The sequence below is a fragment of the Saccoglossus kowalevskii genome, chromosome 2 (genome assembly GCF_978046115.1).
Source record: "Saccoglossus kowalevskii chromosome 2, keSacKowa6.1, whole genome shotgun sequence".
NCBI classification, from domain to species: Eukaryota; Metazoa; Hemichordata; class Enteropneusta; family Harrimaniidae; genus Saccoglossus; species Saccoglossus kowalevskii.
Window position 1 is genome coordinate 9,278,956 of NC_140642.1, and position 22,895 is coordinate 9,301,850.

The 22,895-nt window shown below is 32.5% G+C and overlaps 2 protein-coding genes across 2 annotated transcripts in view; one reads left to right on the forward strand and one right to left on the reverse strand.

Annotated features, from left to right (window-relative positions):
• The window catches only part of LOC146748098 (uncharacterized), a 47,004-nt gene that overhangs the window by 506 nt on the left and 23,603 nt on the right, over window positions 1-22,895 (forward strand). Inside the window, exon 2 of the mRNA XM_085490827.1 lies at window positions 80-199. Within this exon, the coding sequence (XP_085346953.1) occupies window positions 80-199 (120 nt within the window). The remainder of the gene's footprint in view (window positions 1-79; window positions 200-22,895) is intronic.
• Window positions 7,307-22,895, reverse strand: part of LOC102808398 (cysteine-rich motor neuron 1 protein-like) — a 42,959-nt gene continuing 27,370 nt past the window's right edge. Inside the window, exons 3-15 of the mRNA XM_085490826.1 lie at window positions 21,258-21,506; window positions 18,821-18,941; window positions 18,241-18,362; window positions 17,616-17,945; window positions 17,029-17,139; window positions 16,195-16,467; window positions 15,026-15,235; window positions 14,326-14,538; window positions 13,606-13,818; window positions 13,052-13,240; window positions 12,417-12,467; window positions 12,096-12,209; window positions 7,307-11,646 (exon numbers count right to left, since the gene is read on the reverse strand). Of these exons, the coding sequence (XP_085346952.1) occupies window positions 11,300-11,646; window positions 12,096-12,209; window positions 12,417-12,467; window positions 13,052-13,240; window positions 13,606-13,818; window positions 14,326-14,538; window positions 15,026-15,235; window positions 16,195-16,467; window positions 17,029-17,139; window positions 17,616-17,945; window positions 18,241-18,362; window positions 18,821-18,941; window positions 21,258-21,506 (2,543 nt within the window). The 3' untranslated portion in view covers window positions 7,307-11,299. The remainder of the gene's footprint in view (window positions 11,647-12,095; window positions 12,210-12,416; window positions 12,468-13,051; window positions 13,241-13,605; window positions 13,819-14,325; window positions 14,539-15,025; window positions 15,236-16,194; window positions 16,468-17,028; window positions 17,140-17,615; window positions 17,946-18,240; window positions 18,363-18,820; window positions 18,942-21,257; window positions 21,507-22,895) is intronic.

A 22,895-nucleotide genomic window follows, 5' to 3' on the forward strand; every position in this document is an offset into this window, starting at 1 on the left:
AGTTTTTGGTAAAGAAATGGCGTAATTCCTGGAAATTGTCCAAATTTTGCTAAAAAAAAAAACTTTTTTTTTTTTTTAGCTTTCAAAAGAAATGTTACCCTGTTTAGAGGTTTGTTTCCAGTAAAAGTTGAGCCACATTTAGAAAATTGCCGAGGAAAAGTCACCTATCTAGTCAGAACACAACGAACTTCTATCCTGTGTGAGTGAACCCTCCTCTACTTACATATAAACATTAAAAACAAAAAATATTGGTTGTTTTTGGTAACCGATACAGGCAAGATTTTTAATTTTATTGTCCTTCCAAAATTAAAGTGTAAGTATAGACTAACAGCATGATATTTCCAGATGAAAGAGCCTAACATATGCAGAAGAATGCAATTAACAGTTTTTCTTTATCACTTTTCATTCTCTCGACATTTTTTTTATCAGTATAGATGTACTTATGTTTCTACTGCAAAGGATTATGGGTAAAGTATAACACCATATACATTGTTGTGAGAAGTTGAGAAAATGATCTCATCTATAACTTACCAGCCTACTTGTGCTAACCATACATCATTGTCATAGCAACAGGACTGAAAATATTCATTTGTATATTTTTCTACCTAATGCTAATTTTTTTTAGAGTACCTTATACAGGTCACTTGTTGACTGAAAAAGGGAACAAAAAAAGTGTCATTCTATTTTGGTTTGCAAACATTTTAATTTCCACTATAATAATTATTTACATGAGTAATATGCATACTGAAAATTTGAACTAATTCATAACTGTATTTCTCAAGATAAGGATGAAATCATTTTTTGTTTCGGCAACAGATGTTGTGCTGCTTTATTTTACCATAACTCCTTGCTGGAAAATGAAATTGGTAGACAACATATATACTAATAAAGTTGAATATTTATAGAATGAGAAATGATATAGAAAAGATGTAAATTACATTCCTATGCATTTGTGGAGCTCTTTCATCTTGAAGTATCATGCTGTTAGTCAGGACTTCCCTTTTAAAAATATGTGGTCACTGTGGAAAAAGTGTAAATACAGAGCAAAATAGTGTGTTTTGTCTGTTTTAGAACATTTCATTGTTTCCTATATGCAAGAGTATATCTGAATATCTCAAAATTATGGTTGATGAGTGACATATGGTAAAAGAAAGATTTATATTGTACTTATTGATGTCTAGAAGTACTAAAAGAAAGAGAATATTTTTAGTGGCTTATAAGGAAATATATACGTGTTCTTTTTATGTACATTATTTTATTGTTTGTTTTTGATTTGAAAGATTGACAGTGAACCAAAAAAGGTCACTCACTGTTGACAGATTCGAATATGAAATATTGTCACTGTTATATGTGCTAAAATATGCACATGTAAAAAACTCATGAGTGAGTAGCATTCTACTTGAACCACAGATTTGAAAAATTACATCTGCCGTTAAGTTAGTTTTCAGGATAATATTTTCTTTATAAAACTAGTCATTCACTACAAATACCGGTAGGTCACATAAGACAGATAATCTTTATATGTAGATGGCCATTTATAGAGGTGGTTACTAACGAAGGTTTGACTGCAATAGTTTTATGGGACGCTAGATTCTGGTACAACAATATGTGTGGGAGTATCTAGCTGATAAAGTAACATTTTAGGGAATATTTTAATTGAAAATAAAACAGATGATTAATTGTCTGGATATATTTATAGTGTTAAGAAGGGACTCTGAAATCAAATTACAATTGTAATCAATAGCATCCACTCTTATTTGCCCTATAAAAAGTGCATTTCCAATAGAAATGCATATAAACTCTGAATCATATTTGTTGTATACTGAATCATTAATATATTACTTATTCTGACCTTAGAAATGTAATTTACATATCAAGCACATGTGTTACTGGTAAAGCAAATACAGTATTTTAGAAAATTATTTGCACTTAGAAAGGTAAATAATATCAATTGTGTAGGCCAATAGTACCCATTCTCACTGATACATAAAGTTAAATGCAGATTGTCCCACTCACTACTGCAATTTTTTGGGCTAAAACAATAAATGTTCAGCACTAATGAAAATTAAATGGATACTATTAGCTTATATCAAGAATATAAGAGGGTAAGTGGGACATGTGAGTTTGTTGACTCAATTTAAGACCATTTATTTTATAATTTTGGTCAGAGCATACAGTGTTTGGAATTGCTTTCCAGTTGTATACCCGCGAAAAGTAATTTTTTAGTTGGGCTGCTAAAAATCAAAACTTACATGCCTGGTTGCTGTTTTTTTCATGGTCAGCTTCAATACAAATTTTTAAAAATGCAATTTTACTGAATACATTGAATAAAGTTGAATGTCATTCTCCTCTGATGGCTCATTGTGAAACAAAGAACGCAACAATTGACAATTGGATATTTTTGATGGTGCTTCCTTGGAATGAGATAGAAGTATTTTTAAATAATCTGCAGGACTGGTAACATTTGACAGTTACACTGGCACACACTTTATTTGACTATAGCCCTTAACTGTGTTGCTCACATGTGTAACATTTATGTTGTAAAAAGAATAGTCTGAAGGAGTTCACAGATACAAGTCTAAGGTGAAGTGTGAAAACTAGTGACACATTGAGTTCACTTATCGGAAAGATTAGTGAAATCACAAAAACTCGCAGTAAGTGAGCCAACCATAAATATGCGCAGTACATACTGAAGTTTTCTCTGTTTAATTATAGTCTATAATATGAAATATTCATGCTGGTACCTAGAAGTAAACCAAGACCCTAATCCAAACAATAACAAGTGTACCCAAGATGAATAACTTGTTGACTTTCTCTCAAATTTTGTTTATTTTCCTCACCTGGGGTATAGTGAACAGCCTGAGAGGGTTATTGAACTTTCAATACTTTAGTGTTCCTTGCTTGTCAATCAGACTTGCCAGACATTCGTATTGTTGACAAACACAGGGGTTAATTGAATTTTGTTCCTATCAGCTGTCACAATAATACCACTCATTTTTAACCCTAGACCTAAGAAAATACTGAGTGACACTTTAAAAGTGTGTCTGCAGGGCTTTTACTTAATCCTGTTATCTAAATTTGAGTTGTACACAATATGTGATGGATATCTTTCACTCAATCCAAAAAGAACACTGGTCTAATCTCATGTATCTGTCATTACTTCTTTGTAAGCTTTCACTGATAAGATTTACAGAGAGAGAAAGGACAAAAACTTTAGTATTTTACATGTCATATAGGCTGTGAATGACATTCTTGGCTCTTGAGTGCATACTTCACATTGTATCAGCTTTATTCATTACAGTGCAAGTAATGACAATTGCAAAAGTTTCTGATTGCACCTGTGATTACAATGTACATGCTTGACCAATTTGAATTTTATTTTAGTGAAAAGACTGTTTACAAATTGTTGCTTCTTGTACCCCCAAGCTTGAATTGTTGTTACCTTAGATTTATATCGTATTTCAAGTTAGTTGTGACCAAAATACTAAAACTACTCTCCTACTGTGTTCAATTTATTCATGTCTGAAGCTTGCAATTCTCACTTCTGAATAATTCATACTGTGTTGCATTTTCTACCATGTTTTACCTGTAGATTTCTGGCAAAGGTTTCTTCTGTCATATTTTCTATTAGCCTTAACCAGAAATGTACCTTGTCAAAGGAAACATCAACTCAAATGTTCTAATTGTAAGTGCTGACATATAGTGCATTTCGCCACAGAAACTATATTCCTATTTGGGACTACTTGACAGGGCTGTGTGGCCATCTCTATCAAATGGCAATTTACTGCACTATCTTTAGTCAAATAGGCCCAGTCAAACACAAGCACCTGTGATCCTTAAACAGTTCCCCCCAAAGACACATCCATCAGTGAGTAAATCGCGGTCAGTGTTTTTAGCCTTTGCATTGTGTCTGTAGCACACTCACTTAAGGTAGGGTTTGATCCATTTTGGTGTTCAACCACAGGCAGGATTTAACCCTTATCTGGTCAAGTCAATCTAAAAATACATAGGGCTGGCAGAATAATTTAAAGTTCTAGTTACATACTTGTATCCTGCAATGAAACACATGAATAATATCTGTTATGTTTTTTGTTCATTTGCTTGCAAAAAAAAGACAAATGTAATCTTAATGTAATGTTTCAAGCTATCAAATAGTAGTTTTTAGTGAATATACCATCGTTTATTTACAAATTTGTATTTTTTGTCAATACTGTAAATATCTCCAGTAATTGGTTTGGTTCACTCAGATTTGGTATTTATGGTATTCAATTTCTGAGTTATGTTTGTTTTAGGTCTAAACCTGTATTATTAACATTTCTTGATTTCATGTTTACTTATAAGGAAAGTACCTGGCGTGATTGTTCATTTTATGATTTCTAGATGTCTTCAAAACCAGGCATATCACACTAGCAGCAATATTATATTTGTTAACATTATTTCTCTGAAACAAGACTGCTTTTGTATTTAGCATAAAATTATGAATTTTGTAAATTGTTATCATAGTTATCATATTATTATTTTTTTGTCCAGTTTGTATGTTTTCTCTTTAGTAGACTGTTCTGGTCATGAGACAGCTTGTATTAATACCTAACCTTTTGTGTGTTAACACTGCTGGGTATTGTACAGTTATTCTCAAACAGGGAGTGTTGACAATTCTTTAAAGAGCTGTAATTATCATAATTTACCCCTCCTATCAGACTTCTGATAAGAGATGCTGTCAGATATATTAAACTTATTGATTATTGTGTAATCTAGATTGTCATATAGTGCCAGCTATACAAATATCACATGACAGTGATATCATTGGATGTTTTCTGTATATAAGCAAGCTGTGATTGAATTACAGATTGTGTATGTGAAGTGAGATAGAGGGACTGTGGTATGATACACATGCATCTACATGCAGGTGCTTATAATTGAGTTCATTGTTATAACTGAACCCTACAGAAAAGTGGCATATCCTGATTAATATAATAACTAAAATGATCTTTTGAGAATTTGACCTGGAGATTTTTATTTTCAAACCTTCCAATGCTATTTGAGAATCATACTGTATTTTCCCTATTAATAGCGCATATGTTCATCTAAATAACATGTCTCTATTTTAAAATTTGTTTTGTGTATGTGTGCTTCTATTTGAGATATGTTTCTAATAGTGTAAATGTCAGGTTTTTTTCAGGTAGTTTGATGAATATATGGTTATTTTGAACACGCATTGGATCAATAGAGTGATTAATTATACTTTAGTTAGTGATATTGGAATTTGACTTCTTTAGATATGTACCTATGCGAGATAGGATATCAAAATAAATTTATCAGTTAAAGGGAGGAGTCTGTTTAAGTTTGACAAACATACTGTATATTATGTTTTTGTTGTTTTCTATTGTATAAAATGCCCTGGTCAAGTACCTGCATGATGTGAAGTCCACTTTGCACAGTGCATTTTGAGATAAAGAATAATTAAAAAACAAACAACTTTACAGTATATTTAACAATAAATTATCTTTCAACATTAATGCATATACCAGGTATTCAAGATCATTACATAACATTTTATTAAAAACAAATTTATGTGAAAAGAATAATAAGATATATCAGTAAATAAAAACAATTTAATAACAAATAAAGTATTATAGAAATGCAATTCAAAAATAAATGGATCATGAACAAAGTGATTTGCACATATGTAGGTCATGTTCTTTGTTCAAGAATGAACAGAATAATCCATGTGTGTGTCTGGGATGGGAAATGGATAAACAAATTCTATTTTCAAACATGCATGTATACATTTCCTTCAAACCACTGCACCCAAATGAATAACAGAGATCATACACTTCAAGTTCTTTTTTGTGCAAATTCATGTTATTTTCCCATTTTTACCAATTTCCAGATTTTTCTCGGCCATTTCGTTCTAACTGAGCACAAACATAAGGCATACCTAGTTACAGATGTACATGTGATTTCAATCCATGCTTATTATGTCTGGCTGCATAGGAAAATAATTTGGTAGCTTTGCAAATTGAAGTTTAAATATAGAAATAATACACTTGTTAAATATGGACCAAATCTCGCCAGTCTTAGGTTAATTTTTAGTAACCAATGAAAAATGGCCATCACGGTAAAAGTAAATTTGTTTGAAATTAATTCAAATCAAAGTTAGTTCTGCTGTCCCCACTTCAGGTAATCTAGGTACAGCCAATAGCAGACTGTATGCAAAGGTCATTTGAGCCAACTTAGTTTCTAGTACAAGTGGTGGAGAAAATCAACTTTCTTATGCAGTGTGTGCATACATATTGACCTGCATAGTTTCTTTCAATTTAGTGTCAAACTCAAAACTAGGGGGTTCACTTTACATCAACCTTTGGATACAGTTAGATGTTATCATGACACAGGTTAAACCTGGTCGCAGTATGTACATGTACACAGTTGAAGGTAATACACAGCTTCAGAGTAACAAACATTTTTTTTTTCTAAAGATAATTTGTTATATATTTGTTATATACTTGGCTTTCTTAAAGTTGCAATAGCTGTAACTGTAGATCTTTTTTCTCCGATTTTTATTTCAATAAAACATATCCTGTGTCATTAGTGCCATTTTATAATGGCCATCGCTGAAATGTGAAAACTGAAAGAATATCATATACGCTATAGACAGACATTGTACATAAAATCACTTGCAAGTGAAAAAAGATGGACACAGGGTTGCGACCAGATTTCTAGAGGGCGCTATCTATTGACCATTTCCAGTAGCTCCCCTACAGAAATTCTTGATTCAGTACATAGGATTAGAGGCTCACTCACCGTATTTGTAGACAATATCTGAATAATCCAAATATGTGGTAGTAATTATTCAACACTAACAGCCACATAATTCAAGTCAGCATCAAGTATGATTCTGAAAATTTTTGGCAATTACAATTGATAAATCAAATTTGCATTAAACTAGTTATTGTGAATTTCATTCAAACTTGGGACAAACATTTTCCATTCATTCCATGAATACAAGTAGATAACATGGAACAAAAAGAATACTCTCTGGTTTACCCAGTACACATCTATTTTGTGTCTATTCAGCCAAATTAATGGCCAGGATTGTTACAAAAATAATAATTTTAGTCATGAATCAATATACTATTGAGTATTGTGTAAATGGCAACAACATAAAGTTGTCAAACTTATGAGCAAATATTCAAATTACCCTAATTATCTGGGAATAAAAAAAGTGAAGTATGTCATTCATATAGACTGCATGACCTCATTCAAAACTTGTCACACTACTGGTAAAAAATAAATACACAGTACTATGTTTTTAAGTAAAATTTGACATGTACATTTTATTGTGCTGCATTTTTATTAGGTACATTATAGCAATTCAATCTAGCATCATACATTTGCAGTAGTTTTGTCAAACCTAGTAAATATCAACATTCTTTGTTAGTTTTTATAACAAATACCACAAGTGCACTTTCATAGACCACATGCTTCAATTATGAAAACTAATAACCATCACCTATTTTAAGTAGAGCTTAATACCCCCCCCCCCACCTCAACTGAACTCAAATAACAATCTTTATTTTCTAGTTCAATGGCAGTTTCTTATGATACAAATATTTACTACATCGCGCAAATGCTCACTTAGTCTTTACCGATCCAGCCATACTCAGTGTTACTATTAGATTGGTGAAACTCTTGGAAGCGAGTGTTGAACAAAATTTCACATATATAAAAAAAAAATGTAAAATCTGCCAGCAGCACGATAATCCTGTATATTTTTACAAAGAGGGTCTTCAGCAACAGTATGCAGTTACATGAATGTTGGGAATGAACTAAAAATTACAATGTAGTTGATCAATCTTTTTTTTTCATTTTTACAAAATGATATAAAATACATAATATAAAAATATAGGTAAATCATATACTGGGAGTTATAGTATAAGAAGTGAAATGAGCTTGCACAGTATGAGGTGATGACACCTGTATTTGACAGTATAAGAAATCTACTTCTGGAGTTAAATGAACAATGGATGCATGTTACCACATTAACTGTAGGTAGCCCTGGTACCCTGTTAAACACCAGCTGCTATTTATGCTGTGGACTAATTTCAATTGGGCAACTAAACACCAAGTTGCCCAATATTGTCAACATCTTTTCAATTAACCATGCTACATAAATGTCCAATATATAATCGATAACATAAACATGTACACAGGTGAAAATGCTACTTCTGTAACTTGACGGAATTGAACATTATAAAAAAATCACTTCATCAATACAAACTATACAGACTAATCATAGACAAGCTTTCATCAGTGGTCACAGTTCCTCAGACATTGTGCAAAAAGAGAATTTCTTGTTAGTGTTAAACTTTGACCTTATACATGCAGCACATAGAACATCTCTTTCATCAACTTATTTTAAAAAATATATATATCACCATATGCTTTCGAAAACAGCATTGCATATTCTATTTTAATCTATTTAAAACACTTTTTTCCATAATATCTTTATAAAACATGGAGTAAAACAATGACAACTTAAAAAATGATCTTACAAAAGCATGTCTACAATATATACAAATCTACTTATGATGCAGTTGTCCTATGGCATATAACATCACAACAATAAATTAAATAGACCTCTACAATAAATTATATTATATGCATGTTTGTGTGTTTGTACTTTAATTTGTAAAGAATATCTATTTTCTCTGTCATAATTGTATCTGTATTAGACTTTGCGCTCATCTATCGTTTGTGGTGTAATTTTTTACAACTTGCACCCATGCCAAGCAAAATATACTACCATAGATACAAGTATATGAAAAAAACGTAATATGATTACAATATAGATATTGTAATATTGAAAGAGGCTGTTGCTTTCTCTTCCAAGCTTAAGTTTAATTCTGTGTTCAAACAATGCTCTGTTGTCAAATACAGAGTTCTTTTTCAATCCATCTAGAGTTAAATACTTTGGACAATCTGTATTAAAAATTTCTTTCCAGTATTGTAATTTTATTAAATATTTGGACAAAACATGGATGACTATGCAAATATAAGAAGGTAAAATGACATGCCTATTGTGCTTGATGTCATCTCAACAAGCTATATATTAATATTTAGGTAAATAAAAGATATGTCAGTTACTATATTTGCTTTATTCCAAGCATATCTTCAATTTCTATTTATTGTGTATTTAAAAACAGGAACATGATATTTTTGCAGAGAAATTCACCACCCTGTAGAAAAAAAGTCCAAATCTGTTTTCAATTGCTATGATTCTCTGAACTGTTTATCCTTTTCACTTGGTGAGTTGCCAAGATCTGACAAAATGTTTGACTTTTGATACTTGAATTATGTGATTCGTGACTACAAAGCTGGTGCTTGATATGAAACCTTAAAAGCTGGAATTAGAAACAGGTTCTATGCATGTGTATTTGTTTCATAAAATGTTTAGAATATTAAGTTAAGTATTATTTTTACTTTACTAGTCATGTAATTTAACTACCCTAGTATCCTACATCATCATTAACTCTCAAGTCATCATTATAATCAATTAAGCTGCAGCTAATTTGGCTAATTTGCAGCTAATTGTTTAGCTCAATTAAGCAGCAGCTGATCTAGTATTCAAGTCTTTTAGTTCAATTGAGCTACAGCTCATTTGGTATTCTGGTCATTATTTAGCTCAATTGAGCTACAGATCATTTGGTATTCAGGTCATCATTTAGCTCAATTGAGCTACAGCTTATTTGGTATTCAGGTCATCATTTAGCTCAATTGAGCTACAGCTCATTTGGCATTCAAGGCATTATTTAGCTCAATTGAGCTACAGCTGATTTGGCATTCAAGTCATCATTTAGCTCAATTGAGCTACAGCTCATTTGGCATTCAAATCATCATTTAGTTCAATTGAGCTACAGCTCATTTGGCATTCAAATCATTATTTAGTTCAATTGAGCTACAGCTCATTTGGTATTCAAGTCATCATTTAGCTCAATTGAGCTACAGCTCATTTGGTATTCAAGTCATCATTTAGCTCAATTGAGCTACAGCTCATTTGGCATTCAAAGCATCATTTAGCTCAATTGAGCTACAGCTCATTTGGCATTCAAATCATTATTTAGTTCAATTGAGCTACAGCTCATTTGGTATTCAAGTCATCATTTAGCTCAATTGAGCTACAGCTCATTTGGTATTCAAGTCATCATTTAGCTCAATTGAGCTACAGCTCATTTGGCATTCAAGTCATCATTTAGCTCAATTGAGCTACAGCTCATTTGGCATTCAAAGCATCATTTAGCTCAATTGAGCTACAGCTCACTTGGCATTCAAAGCATCATTTAGCTCAATGGAGCTACAGCTCATTTGGTATTCAGGTCATCATTTAGCTCAATTGAGCTACAGCTCATTTGGCATTCAAATCATCATTTAGCTCAATTGAGCTACAGCTAAATTTAACATGTTTTCAGTATGTAAATACACAAGTGTTCAACCAAATATAATCAGCTTTTAAAACACATTACTTTTTAGCAGGATGCTATTCAAAAGTACAATCAAAGAAACATAACAGCATCAACAGATTGAATGGACTTTTACTGAAAATTACTAGTAAAAAAATTTGTGAAAGATGGCCCTTTAACAAGAAAAAATATGAAAAAGAAAGAAAATAGAGCCCTTCATCATCACAAGTCTTGAAGTTTAAGTTTTAGTTGGCACCAATTGGCAATCATATTCTTGTCATGTCAGTATATCCAGAATATACAAATACAAACTTTTTTGGATATGAAAATATTTTCTCTTTAAATATCCTTACTACGAAAAACAGACATATGTACATTTTAGCAAAAAAAGGTGTTTTTTTATGGAGCCTAAGGGGGAAAACAATAACATAGATTGACTGTTCTGCTTCATATTCACTAGAATCATAGCATACACTTCATCTCCTGTTAAATAAATAGAATAACCCAACAGCAAAACAGTTTGATCATACCATTTAAATTATAGGGATAGTAATATTGATTAAATTCATTTAGCAGTTGTAGGTCATCAGATCTATTGCATTGTTTAATGAATACACTGCCACATAATATATATATATATATTATATATATATGAAAAAAAAATTATATAAGCCACAGCTTCTGTCATATATACTAGGATATTTTACAATAACATAAAGATCCACAATGGATCGTTTTAATTTGTAAGTTCATGACCGATGATTTACCACATTGTATTGTAGTAATACTGTTTATGTAGTCTGTAATATGTATATATAATATACACTAAGAAAGCAGAATTCCTACACATTTTGAGTGTTTTTGGAATTTTTCATGCTGAACATGCCACTGTCACGGGTTGATTCACTGTGAAAGTTGAGTTTACTTGGATCCACATAATCATTGCCTGCCTTTCTAGTAGCACCATTGTAAAATGCATTACTGTTCTTAATTTCAAGATGTTTGGTGGACTTGTGCCAATTTGATGATTTCTTCTGTCGATATCTTCTGTACATCACTACAAATATAAGCAGCACTGCTACGAAGACTATGAGAACTATCACTATTGGCAGTACTACTTGTAATATTGGTACACTATGTGTAATACTGGCATGCTCATTATCTTCCACTTCAGTTGTTTGGATGAGATCTGAAAATTATCAACAAATGAAAAGTGTTTTTTATTATTACTTTTTTTGGAATTTCAGACAAACCATATTAAATTTTTAAAATAGACAAAATTAAATACACTAAATTCAGCATAGGAGTGTCAGCCAAATGCATAACAAAAATTGGGCATAAGAATAAGTTCTACCATTACAATATCTACCATTATAGAAAAATTTCAAGTGCTGAAACACTTGTGAAAATTAAAATGGTGTTACAGCCAAACCTGAACTGAACTTCAGAAAGTAAATTTGTTTGTATAACTGTTAGCACAACATTGAATGTGATGGTCATATATATATCAAAATATAAAAACTCTGATGATCACAAAAATATACATATACATGACATGACATTGATTTATTCTGTGTAAACTGGTAACTGAAACAAACAATCCCGTTATCACGCCATACAAATTACAATAAATCTTACCTGTTGATGTGGGATACTGGTGGCCATTTGTCCTGGGTTGGCTGGGATGAATTTTGAATATGGATCTAGTCATGCTTGTACTGATAATGTGATCTGTAGTAGATGTCCTCTCTCCTGTGGAATCAAGCAGAAAGTGGGTGTGTTTTTTTTCATACAAATCACTCAATTAATCTTCAGTCTTCAGTGAGCTTCCATATCATAGACATAACAGTGTTAACCCACAGCAGCTCATGTTTCTTGTAAAACGTGTTATAATGTCTCGACTGTAACTACTTTTGTCATACAATTAAATAAATGCACCTTTGTGTTACTTATTCTTACCTATTGGTATGCTCGATGTTGGTGGCACATATGTTGAATATGTGTTCTTTTCTGCAAGAAAGACAACAAAGTAGTCAGCAAAGTGGAAAGCATATAATGCCTCAAGGACAGGTGCGCTGCACATGGTCTGTTATACTTGTGAAACTTGAGGAATAGTTGCACATGGTACCCAGTGTATTTAAAAGTATCTGTTTCTATGGTGTGAGTGACACTAGTGTTTACTGTAAGACCCCTAATTGTAACTGAGACAGTTTGAAAAAAATATAGGAAGTTTATAAACTTATCAACAAAGACACAACCCATAAATAGTTAAGGTTAGCAACTGTTCTGCATTGAAACAAGCCATAAATCGGGTACTGGGTATTTTGATCATTATATCAAACATATAGACCACCTGTAGTGGTGTTCAGAAAACTGTATTGTTTAGTGATATATAACCAAGCTTCAAAGAACAACCATATACTGTGACCTAGTTACATGTAGGCTACCGGTATAATACTTTTTCTAGTTTTCCAATGATGATGATGTTATGATGGGTGGTTTCTATTAAAATCAAATTCCATATCTCATAATAACAAGTTTTGAAATGATTTTATAGTGGTATACTATAATTTGTATGCATTATTTCAACTTACCAGCACACCTAAGACAACACTGGCCTACTGGGAAATATGCATCTTCACATGTCAACTCAGGACATTCTGGGATTGTACATACACCTATAGCATCTTGGCAGTAACAATGTATACAACTATCAATATCCCATCGTTCTCCTTCTGTATAGATTTGATTCTCAAATTCACAGTATTTTTGAGTTGGTGGATCTGATGTGGATGATAATTGAATTGAAATTATAATCCATGGTTATTCAATAAATATTATTTCCACTCTAAATTATTTACTAATTTCATACTTACTATTTATAACAAAAATACTTAAGACAACTGGTAATAGAATATTTAAAAAACAAAACATGAGAGGCAGGGTGTCATTACATGCACGCAATGAGTTGGCTTTATCAAAAATTGGTAAAGTGAATTAGAATTATGAAAAGCTCAAACGGGAAATGAAGGAAAGTGATGATATGATGTTAAGTTGTCTTAATAGTAAAGAGTAGAAAGGGAGTCAATTCCAGAATGTTATCAATCCCCAACTATACTTGTCATTTACACAATCACATTCAACTTACCAAGACAAGAAGGACAACATTGTCCCTTTTTCAGTATCGGTGTTTTACATTCCAGAATTGGGCATACATGTGAATAACATGTGATTTCACCATGTCTACATGTGCAACTTGTACAGTCATCTTCTTTCCATGAGTCACCATCTAAGTATTCAATACTTGTGATAGTAGTACAACTAAGTGGTGGAATGGTGTCTTCAGTTGTCATGTCAGATTCTGAAAAATAGTTCAAAATGACAATTGGATGATAAATTTTCAATATAGCAAATTGATCAGTACTAATAAGATGAACCAATTTCTAACATCTTTTCAATTTCATTAACCTATCATACGTATTACCAAAAATACAGCCTACTGACTGTATGATACAAGTTTTTATGGGACAGTCATTGTGATGCATTTTTGTGTACTATCAATATCATTGGTCAGTATTGCACTGCCACTATAGTAGTGAAATTTGGCATCTTCAAATTTGAAGTGTTATGTTACCATGATAACCAGCTATTTACAATAATACTGGTTGTCTTGACTGCTTTCTTGCCTTGAATTTTAACCCAAAACAGTCAGTCTTAGAGCAGAAAGAGAAAGACACACACATACACACGTGGGAGTCAAAAATATACTACCACTATGACAATTTTGCATGAAAATCATGAACATCAAATTTACATATTTTTAACTATTTTCTAACCCTACATGTCAATAATATTAAGAATTATTTACCTTGGCAGTATGGACAACATGTGTCTTGTTTCATTATAGGGGTATCACATGGAACAGGAGGGCAGGAAAGTGGTGAACATAGTACATGACCATCATGACAGACACATTGTGTACAACTATCAAGATACCACGTTTCACCTTCCACATAATATTGTCCATCTGACGAATGACATACTTTAAGACTAAACATTGGTTGGCCACTGGATTCGTGATCTGAAAACACAAAGTGTTACAGTTAAGTGATACACATCATATCAAGTAATTCACTAGTACGTTTCTATGATTAGCTGCCATAACAGGCATTACTATTGGATGGTTAACTAGATCTTGCAGATAAGTTCTTTGATTTGCAAGGCAGTCTTTTATAATATTTTGAAAATTGATTTGGTTTGACAAGATAGTCGGCAAGACTATCTTCAATAATGTAACTATGTCTTGAGTTGCACCTGTATATTTTCTTTAAGACTTTACTAACACATTGCCGACTATTCTCCTTTAGCATAACGTTTTTGATTGTTTCAATTACAAATGTACACGATCCTTACCTGTATATACCAGTACATACTAGTATTATTTTTTCTCAGCATCTGGTGTAAGCCAAAAATAACATTGGAATGGCACAATGCTTCACAATGTCGTCTTAGCTAAATTTATGTACTTATATTTTTTGTGCCAGAATTAATTGCAATATAATTCTTACCAGGACATGTTGGACAGCATTCAGATTTTAAGACCGGATTTTGACATTCTGGTATCGGACATGATATAAGGGAGCACATTTCTTGACCATTATGGCAATAACAACTTCTACATCCATCATGCCAACTCTCACCATTATCATGGGAGTCACCAAACACAGTCAAACAAGATCCCGATGGAATCACTGCTGCTGGGGGAGTTGTTGGAGCAACTGTAAAAAGGGGGACAAAGTTTTAATACAATGTGCCGTATTATTGCAATCATCACCAACAGTTGTATAGTAACATGACCATTTTGTAGTAGTAATTGTTGCTTGATCAAATAAATTCAAAATTAACTTTGCCTATTATAAAGGTGACACACAAATTGTAATACAAGCATGAGAACACTCATTTGAACTGCATAATTTTTGGCTCTTGAGTGCAGAGCACAAAGGGAGCCAATGTCATACCAGTATCTGTCTATGGGTGTGTGGATAGATGGATGTGTAAAATCTTGGTTCCACCAATATCTCAAGAACCACCGGGTGGATTGAGATGCAGTTTATTACACATATACCTGGACCTTATTAGATTTTGGTACAAAATCAAGCTTATCATTTAAGTAATTAGAATAAAAATTAACGACTTTCCACATGTTTTGTTAATATTCAGCAACTGGTCTGCATTGAAACAAGCCATAAATCGGGTACTGGGTATTTTGATCATTATATCAAACATATAGACCACCTGTAGTGGTGTTCAGAAAACTGTATTGTTTAGTGATATATAACCAAGCTTCAAAGAACAACCATATACTGTGACCTAGTTACATGTAGGCTACCGGTATAATACTTTTTCTAGTTTTCCAATGATGATGATGTTATGATGGGTGGTTTCTATTAAAATCAAATTCCATATCTCATAATAACAAGTTTTGAAATGATTTTATAGTGGTATACTATAATTTGTATGCATTATTTAACAACTGTTCGCTCAGACGGGTTAAAATTTGGTACTTGCATACTTTTTTTCAGTTGAATGTCACACTGCTCTAGTGTGAGAATTGTCTTCAATTTCTGCAGTAGGTTTTAATAGTGGAAATTAACACTTTCATAAACAAATCTATTATGAAATCGCTAAAATCTACACGACTGGTAGTATTAATAAAATTGATGAAGAATATTCTTACCTTTGCACTTGCAAAGTTTGCAGCCATTATCATTGGTAACAAATCCAAATGTACAGAGCTTATCACATTCAAATTGTGGACATTTTTCACATTTGCACTTGTTGCATCCATGTTTATTTTTTTGAAAACCATAAGTACAATGCTTGTTACCACAGTCAACTGGTGCACACTCCTTGATGTGTTTACATCGACAAACTGGACATCCATTTCTTCCAGTCTTAAAACCGCCAGGACAATGTTTATCACATTCTCTCATATCTCGACATTTAAATTCTATAGAGCAAGTAAATTAACAATTATTTAATATGTATAACAAGTATTTAATGTACATATTTAGTTAGGTATGAAAACATTCACTAAACATTTTTGTTGTCACTGCAAGTTCATTAATTCCTATGTTTGTATGTATAGAAAATATGAGGACCATGGTCAGATTGTACAGTTTATGCTGCTGTAAACTTCCTATAATGTTTATGCTGGCAACCAGCATTAAATTTACCTGACTTAATGTAAACACCATTACTTAAGTTGTAAGATGGCCTCCTACCAAATTGAGTTTTTCTATCAAATTAACTTTGGATTAAATATTCCAATCATCGATAAGATTGGTCATTAAAAATGAATTTGATGTATAGGGTCCTATCATTAATTGTTACTGCTCTTGTGGAAATGTATTCCAATGTGCAAATTGGTTGTGTTTTAACAGATATTAAGTTAATGGATTATATAAGCTACATTTTTTCTCTCTTCCATTTTTTTTTTACTAAATGTAGGTAGCAAAAAAAAATGTTGGTAACAAATAACTGTTGCTTTGTAGAAATGAATGTGAACTACCTTGACAACTGCACAAACTGCATCCCTTATCATCCACTTTATACCCATGCTCACAGTTTATAGTGCATGTAAATGGTGGACATGGATTAGGTGGAGTGATGAAAGTGGGTTCTGTAAGGTAAAAAATAAAGCTACATGTTGGGATTTGTCATTCACCATTAACACATGCAATTGCTATTGAAACAAATATCTGGTTTTCTCCCTTTGAACACCATAATTTAATGTTTTTATTACTTTTGAACCGAAAGCACTTGGTCTTGATCAGAATTTTTGAAAAATGTGGAAAAATCTATTTTATTTTTTTTTATTTTGTGAAACTTTGGTACTCAAAGGATTTAATTAATGCAAAAATGTAAATATGGGAATCCACATCTTCACATGCCAAGGGCCTAATGTGGTCAAATGAGATTTGTGATTCTATAAACAATTTGCTGCTATATTTGGTAGCATCTTAGACTTCCTGGTAGTAATGATGAATATCTACAATCGATGCACCTTAACCTGTTAAACTTTCATGCAGCAGTTTATCCAGTACAGTCAATTCTGTGTTACTGAGATATACTAGTAGAAGAATGAATATACCTCACCTTCGCAATATGGGCAGCATTGCCCAGGTATCTTGACAGGATTTAGACAGCTCACAGAACAACTAGTAGCAGTGCATTGAACCTCTCCATGATTACATCTACAACTAGTACAATCATTTCTATTCCATGTCTCCGAATGTAAATAAAATGCCTGATCAAAACACAGAGGATCAGAGGCTGGTGTAGGTTCTGTTTTGTCACTGTGACAGTCTTTTTGTAATTGACAGTGTGACACTCCTCCCCTACACTGACAGTAATGACAGTCAGACAACCAATTAGCACCATCTTCATAAATCTGGTCTTCATACAAACACCTTACTCTTGTGGTTTCTGTTACAAGAGGAAATACAGAAATTAAAAAAAAAAACCCTGGTGTTAGGTATACCAATTAAATGAGTCTAAAAAGCTTGTGGTTAAACTCCTACTATACTATTACCAGTATATATCTTATGGGAATTAATACTTCCTGTTGTGTGTGATATCTCTGCTTGTTAGTACATGATGCATGTGGTTTATGGTGTGAAGGAATGTAGATCAGATACCAGTAATGATTAGTTGAAAAAGAACATTCATCATAGTATTATCTCATTTCTGCTGCCCCTATTGAGTAAAGCGTTTAACTTACTGTTAACACATTCATAGACGTCACAACAAGAGCCTGGCATGCCTGTGCCTCCGACTATCTGCCGAGGTTCAAATCCGGTCTCGCACACTGGACGTTCACATTTTGTATTCACGCATTCACATCTGCATTCAAATTAATAAAACATGGATGAACAAACCTGTGAATACAATGGTTTTATCAACATTCATCAATTTTAGTTTTCAGAACGTATTCTGTTTTTATTCACTGCGTGTCAATTATAAACTGGTAATGTGCTTAAATTAATTGAGCATGCACTCATTGATGAAATTGAATCAATAAAATTACAGTAAATTTGCTTGAAACATCAAAATAATGAAATATAAGTCAAGTGTACAGTTGCATATTGTAATCGTATAGCCGTATATTGAAAGACAGATGTCTAGACTGATCACCATCAATATTTGTTTTGTATTTTGTAGCACCTCTTTAAAATTCCACCTTCCAATAAAATTCAGAGGTGTGACAGTTTACAGAATTGCAGCATCTCAATGTCATTTAGCATTCTCCTCTTTATACATATTCTGAGATTAATTGGGAATTTCAACTTGTACTTGCTCACCTCTCAGGTAGTAGACAACATCCATCACCAGATATACCACCGGTTACTAGAGACGAATCAACAGGACACAGAATTGACGTCAGTTCAGGACAAATAACACTGCTACAATCCACCATTGGCTCTGTTAAATAAAAATTTATTTTAACCAATCATGAATAGAGTAAATTTAGATTTTCAAACTCACATGGTAACTTCACATCAAATCAGTCAGTCATTAAAGAAAAATTAATAAATTAGGCTAATTGTAGCAGTATTAGTTATTTCATCTTCAACATGCAACTGACCAATATGTCACATGTTTCACCTAAAGTTTTGGAGAAGCAGCAAATCAAATCTGATGACATCACATCTAGCACTATGTCAAATATTAAAAGCAATCTAGTAATATTTAAGAAGAATTTGAATACTATTTTCACTAAAAAATAAAAATTGTAGGTATTGTCAAAAACAAAAATAAACAATTGATTGCAGAACTCATTGATGAAACCCTGAAGAATAAGATTGATCAGGATAGTAAAATGTAGAATTACAGCTATTGTAAGTTTATTAAACCAGTGAATTAAACCTGTTTGTCGGCATAAGAAAAGTTTTAAACAAATTTTCTCTAACCCAATTCAATCAATAGCAATTTAAAATACTATTAAAGATAGATTTTTGAAGAGATAATATAGTAGACCACCTGTGTAGAAAGAAGGGCAGCCTTGCAGATAATGAGTTGTATGGCCCTGGCAGGGGAAAGATTACCTGCAAAGTTACTAGTAGTTCTAATTCAATTATTCAGCTCTCAGTATAGCAAGTTACAAGTAACCATGAGCCTGACCATCATACATGCATCAACAGAAAGAAAGTTACATCAAAAGCTCATGAATATCATTTTAACTAGTCCTTCACAGAATCAATGCTAACAAAATACATTGTTTAGTAGGAAATCGTTGGATAAACGCTCCAATTGTAGTATAAATGTGAACTTTTTCAAAGTAGATTCAAGGTTAATTGTCCCTGTAAAAGTCAGTTTAACAAACACTTTGGGTCTTCCCTCCCTTCTGAATTCACTCTTCTCTTAATTCAAGGTTTGTCAATTCCACAAAGTACTCATGAATATTAAATAAGAGTAAAGGTGAAATTACATGAGTGACTGTAGTTGGCCGACAGATTTAAAAAGTTGACTGACTGAATACCTTAAAGAGTGTACATGGAATTAGGATAGGGTAAAATGGTGCATCATCATCATTATCATTATCATCATCATCATTCCATATATTACGGTGAAATACTTTATTAATTTTTGCTGAAAAGCCTTTTTGAGAGTTTTGTATGGAATTTATTTTTACTGATTTTTGATGAGTTTAATGTGAAATATAGGAAAAAAAGTATATTCACTGGATTTTATTTTCACGGAATCATCTCTTAAGTGAAAACAAATTCCAAGCGAAAAAAAAGTATTCTACAGTTATTGTTTTTCTTTACTCATCCAAAATAAAAAAAAGAAAAGCAGTGTATAAGAACACAGTCCCCTCCCCCCAAAATTCATACATCCTAGTAACACTACAATATATATCATGATTTGGATGGAATCAAAGACAATAGATTAAAAATTGTTGTTATCTTTGTTGGAATGTATCTTTTGGTTATCCCTTAAACTTTTTTTATAATGCTTTGGGCCAATTGACTTTGCCTCGCACCTATTCTGTTAATACTTTAATCTGATACTTTCATCATGTACACTATATCACAAACAATCAGCTAGAACTGATGCTGTTTGTGATCAGTGGCTTTTAATAGCTCAGTGGGAGCTAAGTTTATGTTATTCTGTTAACAAGAGAATGACCTACCTTGGGCAAAAGGCCAATTTGTGAGGTAAATATTTGAGTGTCTAACACACCATTTTAGGTACTCAAAATGGGAAGGAATTTGATGTTGCCATCCAACTTTCCCTATCAGTTATTCAAAACTTGACTATAACACACACTCCATCACAACATTTAAAGTCATTCTGGCATTCAGCAAACTTATTAAAGAACCATTAAAATCGTGACAAGGTTAGTATAATCATTGTCATTGTTAAAAAAGAATTGGTAGAGCCATTTTTCATGTTTCTGGACAGTATCTGTTGGTAATGTCTACCATATTGAACAAAACTGCCACTCCACTATTAGGTCTAACAGTGTGATGAAAGAGGTTGAATTGACAGCCCATTCATCTCTGTCACTATACCTGTCACTCTCCACTCCTGACAGCATGTCTATCATCTAGATTAATTAGACTTCAGTAAATCTCGGACAAGACTCCCCTAGCAGTATACTATTATATCACATGGTAAAATTTGTCCTCCCAAAATATAGTTTTGATTTTATAGAGATCAAGTGTTTTTAATGTTCATGGAAGAAAATCAACCTTTCACTTCTTTTTAACCATTTTTGGTGGTTTATCTACTCACCAATTTGTCTACACTCAACCACATCACAGCAACTTCCTGGTTCACCTGTGCTTTCTTTTACCAATACCCTTTCATAGTTATCAGCACACATAATTTCAGTGCATGTGGTAGGATCACACACACATTCTGGTGGCTCTGGACAGCACTCTCCAGGCGGTGAAAAGCCTACAAGTAATGTGCTGTCTTCTGGACAAGGAGGCATCAACACTGGCTCACATTTTGCTTTGGAACAGTCTGGAAAATTATGCTCTGAAAAAAATAATGAAACAAGACCTCAATAAGTGACATTCAAACAAAATGTTTAACTGCATAAAATGTTCTTTTCTAAATGGATGCAATGAGTTCCATAAGGTAGATCCATTATACAATGTCTGAAAATGACACGTATATGTATTTGTGAGTATATCACCAGGTATAGCCAATTGTTTAAAGTCCAATTCTGGCATTGTGTATTGAAAATGTACCATGAAGCTGAAACAGGTTACACCTGAACAAACTGTTACAGTAAATTTGTTGAATGTCAAGTTTTAACATGTACTTTCATTGCAATCCTTATTTTTAAAAGGCAAGAGAAACGCATGCCGTTCTGGTGTATTTTCCATTACACCTGCTACCTGGAATGGCTTTTACATTCCGAAAAACATAGCTCATGCTCAAAATACCCTAAAATAGTCATTCCAGACTAGTGTTAAAATGCATCTACCATGATGAACATATACGCCATCTCAATCTAACACTTGGCTAGTAGACTTGACAAGCACTACTTGTGCTAATTTCTACTTTCCTGTCATATTACGTTTTACATTTCTTCCACTTGAATTGAGTAAAGTGTATTTATTTTCATTGTATTTTAATGTACTTTGGCAAATAAAGAAAGGTAACGTAAAAAAGTTAACATAAACAGATGAATACTGTTATGGTATCAATATCGTATATTTTATATATATATATATTTGTTTATATGAATAATCATTAAAATGACATTCACTTAATCCAGGCATTTCAATAAAACTTTATCAATATAAACATTTCCATAAAAAAAGATGAGGAGTTACACTATTATCTCAATCCACTTTTATCTCCTTAAAGATAATATTGATATTATAATTTCAATCCAATATTTAGTTCCAGTCTTTAAAATCTGATGCTATGGATTTTAATTTGTCCCATTAACACCTATTTAAAGCCTCTAGAAATAGCCAAAATGAATGGGAAAAATCACCAGGTTAATGTGTTAACAAATCTGAACTCCAAATTCATGTGACACAGTTTTAAAATTCCTTTACCAACGTTTAGTTCCATGAACAAAACAGAATTTTAGTTCATATGTTATTGGCATAATTTGATAATATTGTAGTCATTGACAAAAACTATACATTCTCTTGGCAACACTAAGTGTAGAACTGAGAACTATTCAACCCTCTAGGGTTGGATTCCTTGTAATAAAGAGGTGCTCTAACAACCATGCGACAAAAAGGTGGCTAACAATCTTAACTAAACATTCATATTATATTACAATAACCAATGAAGTCAAATATGTGGCCAGACACAGCACTGCAGCAGCTGGATTTATTTCTCCTCATATAGCTTTAATTGTAATTGACAGTTACGCTACATGCCACCAAATATAATGCCCTT